Here is a 14,383-nt window from a genome sequence, read left to right as displayed (position 1 = left end):
TTCCACTGTCTGCAATGTCAATCTCCACTCCACTTGATGTAGTCTGTTAAATTTCTCTCATTTGAGCTTGATAGGCCAACTCCCCCAGAATCTGAGAGTTTTGAATGCTTTGTTTTTTGATAATAAGGCTACTTCTGGCATCAAAATGCCATTTTTAAAAATGCACACCTAAAATTGAATTCCGTATTTGTAAATTAACTGAAGTTTTGACTGGAAAGCTAACGTTAATGTTGTATTCAATGTTCACAACTCCTAGAAACTCTTTATTTTCATTTATTCGTTCCAAGGCTCTAAATGTCACTGACAAGGCCCATCCATAATTTTACCGGAAACTGTTGTTGAACAGTGAAGATAACTCATAATGGCGTATCAGTGAGACCTGCACAGATCTGACCTTCTCTATCACTGTTGAAGTTTTAACTGCAGAGAAGGAAACAGTGACATCTGTTGGCGAGTTGATGTTACTTGCATAATTAAAGGTGATTGGCAGCTGAGTTAACCCATTGTTATGGGGAGAATTTTTTTTTGTCTACCAAAATCAAACCAGATAAATTCATTTCAAGATCAGATGTGTGATTCAGTATGATCTTCAACAATAGTTAGCTATTGAAATGTGCAGCTCTCTCTTTAAAGTAACTCTATAGGATTCGTGAACTGTCTACTCTGGAGTCTGGTTTTAGTTGTTCCGGGCCTATGTAGACTCTGTTTGGAGTTTGTTAAGTTGACACTATTTGTAGCAGCCTTGGCAAGGAGTTGATTCTGGAAAGAGAATAATTTCCTGGGATAAATTCTCACAGAAATTTCACGTCTCAGTCGACGTAAATAGTGTGCTGTACCAAAGCTATTTTGAAACTTGTTTAGTGAATCCATTTTCCAGCACTTCCAGTTACAGACTGGTTCAGTATTGACTGAGTTCGCTCTTGACCTGGCTCTGTAAAGGGAGTATGAGAATGTCTGTCTGCAGTCCACTGCATGTCATACCCTTGTCAACATGATAAATAATCTGTTGATACCACTTGATTTCAGAGCTGTTTGAACTTACCTCAACAGTGTCTTTTGGGGGCAGTTTTATTTGAACAGATGGTCCAAGGAAAGTCACGATCATCACCTCATCTGAACACACACATATCCCCTTCAGCCTTGGGGATAGAACAGTTTCTCCACTGTTGTGGATGTTGGGAAAAGAATTCCCATTTCTAAGAAAGACATTTATTTTAGAAACTTGCCTTGCATTGACTTATGTACACACATATCACCAACTTTACACAGCAGGGAAAGTATGAGTTTTTGTTTTCTTTTATTATTTTATGGAATGAGGGCATCACTGAGAGGGCCAGCATTTGTTGCCCATCTCTAATTATCCTTAAACTGAGTTGCCTTTTCAGAAGGCAGTTAAGAGTCACCAATATTGCTGTTGGTCCAGAGTCGCACATAGGCCAGACCAGGCTAAGGGTGACAGATTTTCTTTGGACCAGTTAATGAACTTCATGGGTTTTCACAGCCATCATCAATAGTTGTCATGGTCACCATTATTCCAACTAATCCATATTTATGCATTAACAAGAGATTAAGAAAACTGGACCTGGTATTCTCTCGACTTTTAAAGAATGAAAAGTGATCTCATTGAAACTTATAAAATTCATACAGGAGCATGACAGGGGTTGATGTAAGTAGGATGGTTACCCTGGTCTTGAAGCAAGGGACCCAATCTCAGCATTGGGGTGGGTCATTTAATACTGAAGTGAGGAGGAATTTCTTCACTTAAACTATGATGAGTCTTTGAAATTTTCTACTCCAGAGAGCTGTGGAAGCTCAATGACTGAGCTTGTTCGATCAGAATTTAATACATTTCCGAATGCCAAGAGATGTAGGGAGAGCACGGGCAAGTAGCTTTGAGATAGATGATCAGTCATGATCTGATTCAGTAGTCAAGTGTACTCTTGCCTGAATAGTTTGGAGGTTTTATAATTTATCAGTCAAAAAAGATACAAATAGATTTATTTGACTTTTCGTATGGCTCTGGTTCCCTGTCATATCACGGTGTTACTGTCAATATATTGTTTTCTGAATAAATGTCTTTCAAGCCATGATTAACAATAAGGAAAGCATAGAGCTTCATACTTGAAGGTTGAATTTTCTGGTTCACACATATCAACTGTTGGCATGAAACGTAAGTGACAAAAGAACAAAGAAATTAGGGACAGGAGTAGGCCATTGGGCCCCTTGAGCCTGCTCTGCTATTCAGTGCGTATCCAGTAAGATGACAGCTTATCTACTTTTGGCTTTAATTCTGTCTTCCTGACTGTACCCCTTCCTCTCTATAACTGGACACCGAGAAACCCAAATGTTATCAGGCAAATGCCAGAATCAATCAATCAACGGCCACGTGTCACATGATCAAACATCATCTGATCAGAGGTCAGAGATTAAACTTCTAAAAATTCAACCAATAAGAGAGGGCCACTGGAGTAAACTTTTTTATAAACAGGTTTCACTTTCTGCTATACTGAGTGCCTAGAGAAAAGCTTTCCCAAATGTTGCCCCCACTGCTTCCAACAAAACCTGATTATTAAAGATATTCATAGACTTATGAGCCTAAATTAGCACTTTCAACATTGTTACATCGTGTGGGTTTTGCGTTTAATTAAAATCCAGATCGTTAATGTTATGCAACAGTCAGAAAGTGATAGTGAATTTGTAATCTGCCTCTTGTGTTTACAGGTGTGCTCCATACACAAGCTCTGGTTGCTGTCCTAAAAAAAATCCTGATAGCTACAGTTTGTGGTATCTCACTCTGTTGTAAAAGTTCAGATGGCTGAAAGTTCCTTCAAATGCTGATTGCATTACTGTCTGCGACAGGAACTGGTGATCTTTCACCCAAGCAGCACACAGATGAATGTCTCCATTGTTAAAGGATCAAAGGGGTGGGGGTGGGGGTGGGGGTGGGGGGGTACAGTTCAGAACATTGTCACTTTAAACATTTCAAAGTGTCACAGAGCACCGCATTATTAAACTGCTTTTACTGAAGTGTAAGAGACAACTCTCTTGTGGTTTCTGCAACAAAGTAACCTATTCTCAGAATGGTATGGCTTTCACTGCACCTTGGAGGTTTACATTTGGCTCAACATCTGGTGGGGTGAAATTCCTTTATTAATGAAAAACAGGAGGAGGTCTGAGGTTTCTCTCTAATTAATGACCTGCTAACAATTACATCGTTCAAAGCCAGGTATTCCTGAACTTTGCTCAATGGGACATGAATTCTGGACAGAACCTGGCATGCCCACTTATTTTTTTTGGAGGAAGAACTTCTCTGATCTTTTCGAAATGTGGCATTGAAGTGTTTGAAATGTTACCTCCAGTGCAGTTAATTTGTCATCCTTTCTCTCTGCTGTTCAGCCATGTCCGTTTCTGTAACAGGGCATGGGAAGACCTTGTACATCAGCAAAGGCCCAGACTGGGACGAACTGCGAGTTTCCCTTCTGCCTGCTCTCAGGTTGTAGCTGAGCCGTGACTTTCACTTGTCCCCAGTCCACAGTTCTGAGCAGTCATAATGGTGCAACCAAACCAGATTGATACCATGATCACTTGACAGTGTGTTTCTAACTGTCACACCAATATTTATCTTCCCTTCTGCTGTTTCTGCATCATACCAGCTGTTCTCTGTCACAGTTACAGAAAAAATATTGTTGGCACATTTCTGCAGGGAGCTTTCAACTGTGTTATTGCCCACTCTGCTCCACTCAATCCAACAGTTTGGATTCATTCATTTTTGGCCAGTCTAGAGCACTAGATCTTAGTATAACTACACCAGGAAGGAAATAATTGACTGAAATGAACAGAGGTCAAAACAGTTCCGCTCTGGATGTGTTTAGTTGTGGGACAACATCTATAAGAGTGAATATGCAGTGGTTGCTTCGAAGTCAAAGGTTGCTGTTCATAATGACTGAAGAAAAGCAGAGATTTCTGTCTGCTGAGGTAAAGGATTTATTTACATTTTGTCCTTTGAAGGTTGTCTCGTTTAAAAGCCGGAAGAGTATTGAGATCTGTTAGCGGATATGTTCGCTTCTTTCTCTTTCTTGTTGACACTTTGTAAAACATAATAGATAATGAAAACAACACATTTTTGCTCATAGTTACAGTGAAGCCTGTTCTGATCCATTGAGAGAGAGTTCAACCAAATAAAGAGTTATTCAGCAGTTTCTGTTCAAGAAAATCAGTATTAATGTGATGGAGAGATGGGTGAGTTACTCTTGACATCACCGACATTGCCAATATAGTAGTAAAAGCACAGCTAACGACATAATAAGCCTCTTACCATGTCCCAAAAGAGATAGCTTAAGCCCAGTTTCAGAGCAGTTCAGTGCACCACTGCAGCATTCACACTTACCAGTTTAGCCAATGGGTCTTATGCAACATTGTCAACTTATTATGAAATTATGATCATGATTAAGTTCTGGGTCCATTAATTTCCTGTTGTCAAAGTGCAAAGTCTATGTGACTCCAGTCTAAATGACATGACATAGGATCTCGGCAGCAACTGGCCAAACTTTGTTTTACAACTGCAAGAGAATTCAAACTGATTCTGACATTGCGTTAGCCCTCCAGGAAACATTTTTTGCAAACATCCACTTTTTTCCTTCCCTTCTCATCTGAAGGTATCAAGTCCTCATTGCAATATGATTTCACAGGCAGTCACCACTGTCATTCCTAAGTGGCTTTCGGAATCTGGATAGTGAGTACTGAGCACGAGAGTATGAGGCAGTACAGGTGTGCCTGATTTTTCTGTTGTCTGACCCAACATCCACCAATTTTCATTTTGTCAGCAGATATTCAATGTGTACTAAGCAGGACATCTGGATGAATTTTCCCCCATTGCTGTTGGTTTGATTCTCTTCCTAAAAAGAACATCAGTGAATTGAAGTGGACTTCTTATTGAATTCACATTTCACCGTCTGCCTTGGTGGGATTCAAACTCACGTTCCCAGGACGTTAGCCTGGAGTTCTGGCTTGTGATACTACTGCTACACCACTGCCTCCCCCTATTTAGCTGCACAGACCCTGTCTGAACACACCACCCTTTGAAATGCATTTCGCTGTCCTGCTCAGAGCTGAGGAGTTAGGCCCAGTGGAAGTCCAGACTGATTTATCAACTTCAGCTATGACCAAAGTGCAACCTGATAGCAGGTAAAAGAGAAAGTCACAGCTAGTCCCATTTGGTGTCATTTATTGGTGAAGTAAATGAGGAAGATTGCGAACTGCCTCAAACTTATAGTCTGTAAAAAAAATTGTGATCTGTAAATCTATCCCTCAAGTACTTGCAATCTCGTCTTACAAAATCTTTTAATCGTTCCTTCAGAAGACAACTGATGTGTATTAACAGAATGAAGCTGAAAATAATCCCCTTCACAGAGGTAGAAATCCTGTAATCCCTGTTATTAAGTGAATTTTCCTTGCTCAGTCACCATAATTAATTGCCGAGCTCCATTCCAGAGGATAAGATGTTCATAAATATAATCCTTTTCAAATAATTAGCACAATGGGGGAAACGGAGAAACAACGCCAAATTCCTGTGATGCTTGAACTGCCAGGCAATCTTGGTCTAGTGAATCATCAAGTATATTTGTGAGAATTTTCCCATTTGACTGCAGGGTTAAGGACTGTTCAAATGCAAAGGTTTTCTTTCCACAGATATTGCCATTGGAGCTCCATATGATGGTCCTGGCAAGCTTTTCATTTACCACGGCAGCAAGGATGGATTGAATCCTGAACCTATTCAGGTATGACCTTTTCGGAACTGTGAGACTATCGTCACATAAAATTTAGAACCGTAACAGGCTATTGACTCAACCGGTTCATGCTGGTGTTGATGCCTCTCCTGAGCATCCTGTGTCCATCCTCATCGAATTGTAATGTGCTGTATGAATGGAACAGATTTTCCTATCCCCCGCTCCGTTGTACAATGACCTGGATTCCCTTTGGGTACTGTTTCCCTTAAGTACACCTATGGTAGCAAGCTCTACACACTCCATTCTCTGGGCAAGGGCATTTCCTCTGAGTATGCAATCACTCAGGGGGAGACTATTAATTCAGAGGCACAGGTTAATGTTTCAGAGGCATAGATTCAAATTCCACTGTGGCAGCTGGTGCAATTTAATTCCAATTAATTAAAATCTGGAATTGTAAGCTAAACTTGGTAATTAGCTTACCATACAACTATGATTGTTATAAAAACCTATTGGTTTATGAACATCCTCTAGAAAAGGAAATCTGCAGTCCTTACCTGGTCTGGCCTGTATACCATTCTTGGTCCAAACAATGTAGTTGGGGTGGCGGGGTGGCTCAGTGGTTATCACTGTTGCCTCCAAGTGCCAGGGATCCAGGATTGATTCCAGCCTTGGGCAAATGTTTGTGTGGAGTTTGCACATTCTCCCTGTGTCTGCGTGGGTTTCCTCCCACAGTCCAAAGATGTGCAGGCCAAAAGAATTAGCTATGCTAAATTGCCCATTAGTCAGAAAGAAATAGGTCTGGGTGGGTTCTCTTTGGAGAGGCAGTTTGGCCTTGTTGGGCTGAAGGGCCTGTCTCCACACTGTAGGGAATCTAATTTAATCTCTAAACTGCCTTCTGAAATGGTCTAGCAAGCCACTCAGTTTGAGGGCAATTAGAGATTTTCAAGAAATGCTGGCCTTACCAACAATGCCCAAGTCCTATGAAAGGATTTTTAAAAATAAAATTCATGTTTTGGGCTGATCCATGTTTAAAAGAAAGAAAGAGGTAATTGCAAAAATTTGTACCAGGTGGCTTTATGGGTAGCTGCTGTATTTATTGTTGGTTCTAGATTTAATCTCGAGTCCCCACTGATATGGCTGAGTTAGATGGGATGATGCTGGATGATGTTAGCCTTTGGTATTCTCTGTGTTGGGGAAACAGATGCGCGGGGATTCTTGATTGTTGTCCAGGGCTTCATGCTACAGGGGCTGCGTAAAGACATTTAGGTTCAATAACAATATTGCTTCCAGTAATTGCTTGTTATAACTGTCACTCATTAGATGGTTGCTAGAATATTAAAAAGAATTATTTGATTTCCATTCTTTTCTATTGATGGGCTTTTTAGTTTGGCATGGCTGACAATATTGTAACCTTCAAGTCAGAAGGTTGTGGGTTCAACCAGTTCACCACAACTTCAGCACATAATCTAAGGTGACCCTCCAGTGGGTAGTTGAGGGCATGCTGAATTCCCAAAGATACTGAACTGAAGCTCAGCCTGACATTTATCGAGCGATTCAAATATTAAAGAACTCTGTTCTAAAAAGAATATAGAGCCATGGTTTCCTAGCCAACATTCTTTCACCTCCTGGTACGACCAGAGGTAGATTATCTGGTTAATTATTTCAGTTACTTTCATTCACAGGTGTTTCTAGCTGGGCCAGCACTGTCCATAGACATGTAGTGGTGAGCTGCCTATTGAACTGTTGCAATCTCGGGGATGTAGGGACACCAGCACGACTATTAGAAAGGCATTTCTGGGATTTTGACCGGGCAACAGTGAAGGAATGGTGATATATTTCCAAGTCAGGATGGTGTATGTCTTGGAGGGAAACTTTTAAATGGTGGTCCTGCGCTTCTGCTGCCCTTGTCTTTTGCAGTGGTTGAATTTGCAAGTTGGGAAGGTGCAGTCGAGGGAGGTAGATATTTAATAGTTATTTACTAGATATTAATTTTACTGCTGTTCAACAGAGACCACAATGTACAAAATGGATTCTGTACTACCTACATGACAGCAACCGAAGCAAGTCATTGCTTGTCAAATGCTTTGTGATGTTTCTGAGTTGTGAAAAAGTAACTTTTTTTTTATCACATGTGGCTTAAGCACTGCAGATAACTTTTACAGATTTGAAACAGGAAACGATCTGAGGTTTTAATGAGGAACTAACTGAGCAGAATACAGAATAACCATTATTGAGCCCCATCACAGCTCATCTTTGCAGTGTTCAATAAGAAGCTAAAACTGCAGCAAATGGTGACCTCTGCCAAAGAGCAGAGAAAGAGATTTGATCTCTATCTCAGCAACAGTGACACAGGCACATCACAAAATTAGGACTTGGTAAGGTAAAGTTAGGACAAGGTAAGGAGAATCAGAATGAAATAGGAAGCATAATTACGGCACTGTTGTCTGCCTCCTAGTAGATAAAGTTAAAAATCACACAATACCAGGTTATAGTATCTGTAGCATGCAAGACACTGTGATCTTTTGCTATAAATTCTGTGTCTTATGATCCTGCTCCACAGCTACCCAATGACGGAGTAGTGCTCCGAAAGCTAGTACTTCCAAATAAATCTGTTGGACTATAACCTGGTGTTGTGTGACTTTTAACTTTGTTCATCCCAGTCATACACCGGCGCCTCTATATCCTGATAGATATTCCAGAGACTTTCAAAGGGGCTTTAGAGCAAAACATCAGGTGTTTACAGCCAAGGAAGCACTTCAAAGAGGAGAAAAACAATCCTGAAGAAATAGAGGATTACAAATTCAGACATGATTTAAATTATCATATCAATGAAGATGTTTGATCATTTATACATTCACAGTAAAAACAGAAAGAAGTGATGAAACTCAGCAGGTCTGAGGAGAGAAAAACAGAGTTAATGATTTACGCTCAGTCACAACATTTTTTGGAGTGGGGAGGGGGAGATGTGAAGTGTGTTTAGATGTGCATGCAAGCGTGTATGTTAAACTATTTATACACAATCTAAATTTTCGACTCTGTAAGCGCATGTTACTCTGTTTGCCTTCCTCCCCAGAGGAGGTAATAATCCAGGGCAATGCTTCTAAATCTTTTATTAAAAGACAGCCTTGGTGTCAGTGATGGCTCAGACTTAATGTACTTGCCTTTGAATCAGAAGATTATTCAGTGCAGTACTAATGGAATGCTGCCCAATGAGATACGGTCCTCTATCTTCCCAGGTAGAACATAAAACTACTACCATCCAAAGAAGAACAGGTGAAATTCCTGGTATCTTGGCCTACATTTTGTCTTGCCAACATCATTCAGAACCATTTATTGGATCATTTATCTCATTGGTACCTAAAAATCATGTTAATGTATTGATAGTTGTATTGCATGACATTACAGTTATGGCTAATGAACTTAATTAACTATGAAGTGTTTTAGGTCGTTATTGGAAGATCTTCTTTAAATACAAATACTTATATTGACTTGTTTATTCAGTTTTTTAAATTCTATTTTAAACATTTCTCTCTCTGGTTTCCAAACTTCAGCTTTAGCGACAACTCCAAAATGTTGGATGTTATTGAGGCCAACGTATATAGATCAAAGACCTGTTGAGGAACACAAGTAAGAGGAAAATTCCCGCTTACTTCACAGCTACACTTTTCTATAATCTACAAAAAAAAAAGAAGTTTACTAAAGACAACTGACTGGAGCAGCTTTTCTATCGTCCTCCTCCATCGTCATTACACTTTGTTTCAAAGCGATGTCGTCTTGATCTCAATATATTCCCATCATTACTAGTACCCTCCTATTGCAAGCAAGTATCAGGGCATAAATTCAGGCTCTCTGCATTTGAGATAGAGACCATTGAGAATGGCAATTCAATTTTTGCTTATCCCTGACAAATTATCCTCTCCTGATTGATTAGCAGAGGTAGACTGGAACTTGAATCTGGACATAACCTTTGTAGAACAAGAATTTCTGGGCAAGTTGGGAGTCTTGGTAAATAGAAATAGATTTCCAGATAGGGAAAAAATAGCCATTCCTACAATCAGGACAACTGATTACTTCATTGAAGAGTTTCATTGAAAGTTTGGCTGAGTCTTGCCCATCAGCAATCTATTGCTGTGTGGCTTTGTTGACAAAATGCTAGTTGTTTGGAGATCTCTTTGAAGGAAATTATTAAGTACATGAGAATGTCACAGAATGAGTGCCTTGCCTGGCTGATGATCTTGAGTTCCTGTGTGCTTTATTTGATGTTAGTTTTAGTTCTGCTGACACAGTGGTGTCTCTGGATTCTCTCTCTTTCCCACATGAAGTTAATAAACCACAGAGCTCTTGAAAACTTGACCTTCTAGTTTAAAGTCCCTCCTGCTACGTCATCAGGAAAGCATGTTAGATTGATGTTTCCATTTATATTAAAAACAGAGGTTATTTATTTTCCCCGCCTTGAGAATGGTAAGCTGCATCAGGAGTGTTTCCATGACCCCTGGCCACTCTTCAGTACCTCACCCAGACTCTCCCACTGTTCCTCTACCCAAGGTGTTCAGTTCACCATCAAATTTATTTAATATTCAAAACAGTTATATTTTCTGAAACAACATGAGCATCTACAACAATTCAAAAAGGTTTAAATTTATACTCTAAATACTTATTCATGGGCAATATGCACAATCACATCCTGTTTCTCATTTTGTTTGGTGACAGCACATTGACAGTTACCTGGAATTGTAAGCTCTGATGACGAGATAAAAATGAAAGACAAAAAGATTTTCATTTGAAATATTTTGCTAATGGTGCCATTGGAAAGGAAACTTGGATAGGTTATATAAGGTACAGCCAAGTTATACCTTCCATTCACTGTCTGCACTAAAAACAAACATTAATCCCATTGTAGCATTTTTTTGATTCATGTAGTTTTTGACTGTGCAAGCATTCGAGCAACTGCCCAACAATTGGTTCTCTGATGCATATTTTTAGGCAGGGGAATGATTTGAACTCTCTGTAGAATAAAATTTCACATAGCACCATGTGGGATACATTTTAACTCAATTTCTCACCTTTCACTCTCCAGAGGTCAGTGGTCTTACTCCATTCACTTGATCAAAATCTATCAGAACCTCCTTTAAATATTCTCTTGGCAGAGTTGTCAGCCATAGCATTCTCCAAGAAGGGGTCAGTGCCTTCAGACAGGAATGGTGTGGTTAGGAACCCTGTTCATTAAAGAGAGAAACTATTTATACAATGTCTTTTATGCTCACTTTTGAAGTGTAGTCATTGTTGTAAAGTCGGAAAACTTTAGTCCCAATTGGCAACTGCAGACCCACAAACCACAATGTCCAGATAATTATTTCTCATGGATTTTGAGTGGGGTAAACATTGGCCAGGAAATTAATTAACCTCCTCGTCTTTGAAATAATGCCATGGTATGTTTATATTTTTGTAAGAGGGCAGAAAAGGTCATGATGTAAAGTGTTATGAAATACAGTGCCACCAATAATGCAGCCAACCCATCACCCCTTGGAATATGAACCTCAATTTCTGAGCACAAATCTCTCGGAGGTGGGTCTTGAACCCACTGCTGATTCACAGGTAGGATAGCTACCACTGAGTGGAGCAAAGCTAACACATTGGTGCATCAATCAACTTTTTGAAATGGAGTTGAAATTTCGAACAAGAACTGACAGAATGCCTGCTTTTCTCTGTGACTAGTAACTTATCAACAAAACTGCATTATCAAAAATCATTATTTCAAAGCTAAGCCTTGGTTAACTGATGTCATTCCCAGAAAGAAATGTGCGGTCTACCACAAGAACCTCAGCGAATAATTTCAGTCCTTTGGTTCTGGAATTAAGAATATATTGCTCTGAAAATTCAATTTCACAGCTGCTACGTTGATCATCTGTGAATTTTCAGTCTGTGACAGATTCTGTATGTGCAGTAACAAAACTATGCTGCTGTTTCTACACTGACACTTTCATCATTAAATGGCCTTTTGTTTCATTATGGTAATATGATAGCTCAGGCTGACTGCCAAAATAAGCACTTTAATTGTCATCAAGAAATAAAATATCTTAGTTTAGTGTCGTACAACATGGTGGTGATGAAGTTAAAAAATGTTTTATGTAGTTCCTCACCAAACTGAAAAGATACAGTGTTGGGACATTATCAAAAGGCAATGTCCCTTTTTAGTAGCACCACTTATTTCTAATGGTGTTAATATATTTTTTCACATATGACACTTGTGTTCAAATCTAATTTGGGTTCAAATGCAGTCCTTTCCTGTCTCTTCTTTCTATTAAGGGACTTGTTATGCCAAATAAATATAAAAACAATCAAATATCTGGCATGAGTAAAAACCATTTGACACAAACACACAGCTATATACAATTTGAAATAATGTCGAATTTTGGACAGCATGTCGAAAGTTAAGAAATATCATGGGTAGAATTGTTTTCATGGAAATTGAAAATTTCTTTGGAAATAACATATTAAGTGAGCAAATTAAATGTTGTGACAATAAATTATGAATTCATTTTCATTTTCAAGGTCATCAGTGGTGCAAATCTGGGGAAAACTAAGCCTATCAATACATTTGGCTATTCAATCAGTGGAGGACTTGATGTCGACGGGAATGATTACCCTGACATTCTAATTGGAACATTATCCGACAGAGTCATTTTACTGAGGTACCACCTTTATACAAGTATGATGTGGTCATGGAGTTGTTGTATGAGTTAAATTTAAGACAGCAGGGGTAACTGGATCACGATATACTGTCATTGTTCAGACTCCCTTTTAAAGTCATTTATTTTAACTGTATTTCTCTGTGATGTTCTGATGACCATGGATTTGCTGAATCAGTGTAGTTTGGAGTTGCTTATTGAGAACATGCAGAATCCCCTGATATAGCTAATTCAATGGGAAGAGCCTGGGAAATTGAATTTTTGGATGAGCAATTACTCTGTTTCTAGAGCCCTCCGGAGAAGTTTGTTAAATTCCAAAGGATTCTGATTCACTTAAGTTCAATAGTTATCTAGTTTTAATTCTTAATGTTTTACTACTTAATGAACTAATTGTACAGAGATTCTGATTACCTTCAGACTGACAAACAATGATAATCCTCTGGTAACATAAGAAGATTATAATTATACTATGAGCAACCAATACCTCCTGCTGACCTGTACTCCCCCATGGGCCACCTTATCAGAGTTGGCTTCTCTCTTCCACCCAATCCCCATTAGCAACCAACCCACCTGCCACTCTATCCACTCACTTAATTTGCACATTTAAATTTTCTCCGTCCCTGTTGAAGTGCTTTGGGACACTGAGCTTTTAAATTACGGCTGCAAGTGTTATATAAAAAGGTGTACCTTGACCTACAACATTATGCCTGCATTCAGTCGATTTCTGTCTGGTTGTCTCTGATGGATACATTTTGGACAGATCAGACTCCGGTCCTGACTGGAAAAATTGCTCACAGAAACTAAGTAATTTTAAAGAGGATTACCACGTTCTAGTCAGGTCTGAGGGTAAGCAAAATCTCTGGATGATTATTTAGTTCAGTAGGAAATCATTAAGAATAAAAAGTAGAAAAATAGAGTTAGCTGGGTCTTAAAGGTTTCCCTGCATAGCAGGCTGAGCAGTTGGGAGATATATGACAGTGGCAATATGCCACCTCAAGTGGCAAAAGGATGAAATTACCACATGACAAGTTTAAATAAACAATTCCCATTATAAAGGTGTTGCAGGAATCTATCATGGGAAAAATGGCAGGAAAATTTCACAGAAATGTGTGAAAAACATAAATTTGTCGGAGATTCCCACAGATGGGAAATAATTTACATAATTTAAGTTCCTGTTCCTTTTCCAATCTTTGCACCTATAAAGTTTCAGCAAAAAAATAGGTATGGGCAGCAAGTGGATGAAAGATCCCAGAGCCTGTTGGATAAAAGTGATGGAATTTCTGAAACTAATGGCATGTGTCTGTTTCCAGATCTCGGCCAGTTATTAATATTAGTAAGAATTTCACTGTGCATCCAAACATCATTGATCCCAGCACCTGCACCATAAAGTCCTGGTAAGCATTTCAAAATATTGTTAATTTCTCTGAAATAGCTTTTACTTTTGATAACTGACAATTTGTTCATTTACAGCCACCAATAACATTTTAGCAAAGGGCATAGTGTCATAAAATGTGATGGATGCAATATAGCTGAGCTTTACACAAAGTTCTGGATTTTCCAAATGACATTATTATACTATAAATGGGTGACTGCTGATATTAAAGTAACACCTTTTGGAGGTTCTCAAGAGTTTCAGATTCCAACCATGCTGTTGTGTTGGAGTCATAGTCATACAGCACGGAAACAAACCCTTCAGTCCAACCAGGATCAAAGGAGCAGGAGAATCGACGTTTCAGGCATAAGCCCTTCTTCTTACCCCCTAAAACGTTGATTCTCCTGCTCCTTTGATGCTGCCTGACCTGCTGCACTTTTCCAGCAACACATTTTCAGCTCTGATCTCCAGCATCTGCGTCCTCACTTTTTCCTTCAGTCCAACCAGTCCATGCCGAACATAATCCCAAACTAAGCTAGTTCCACCTGCCTGGTCTATATCCCTCCTAAACTTTCCTATTCATGTATCCATCCTCG

The 14,383-nt window shown here is 39.2% G+C and overlaps 1 protein-coding gene and 1 long non-coding RNA gene across 4 annotated transcripts in view; one reads left to right on the top strand and one right to left on the bottom strand.

Annotated features, from left to right (window-relative positions):
- LOC122539936 overlaps positions 1 to 14,383 on the bottom strand; it is a 76,876-nt gene that overhangs the window by 3,269 nt on the left and 59,224 nt on the right. The window contains exons 4-5 of one of the 2 annotated variants that reach the window (XR_006309210.1): positions 10,790 to 10,942; positions 1,043 to 1,196 (exon numbers count right to left, since the gene is read on the bottom strand). This is a non-coding gene — a long non-coding RNA (uncharacterized LOC122539936). The remainder of the gene's footprint in view (positions 1 to 1,042; positions 1,197 to 10,789; positions 10,943 to 14,383) is intronic. The other variant, XR_006309211.1, reaches the window with a different exon arrangement.
- Positions 1 to 14,383, top strand: part of LOC122539933 (integrin alpha-3-like) — a 163,972-nt gene that overhangs the window by 103,139 nt on the left and 46,450 nt on the right. For both annotated transcript variants that reach the window (XM_043675133.1, XM_043675134.1), the window contains exons 8-10: positions 5,689 to 5,777; positions 12,279 to 12,418; positions 13,726 to 13,809. In XM_043675133.1, the coding sequence (XP_043531068.1) occupies positions 5,689 to 5,777; positions 12,279 to 12,418; positions 13,726 to 13,809 (313 nt within the window). The remainder of the gene's footprint in view (positions 1 to 5,688; positions 5,778 to 12,278; positions 12,419 to 13,725; positions 13,810 to 14,383) is intronic.

This window comes from Chiloscyllium plagiosum, chromosome 33 (assembly GCF_004010195.1).
Source record: "Chiloscyllium plagiosum isolate BGI_BamShark_2017 chromosome 33, ASM401019v2, whole genome shotgun sequence".
In the NCBI taxonomy this organism is placed as follows: Eukaryota; Metazoa; Chordata; class Chondrichthyes; order Orectolobiformes; family Hemiscylliidae; genus Chiloscyllium; species Chiloscyllium plagiosum.
This window is presented reverse-complemented; position numbering and strand designations above follow the sequence as displayed.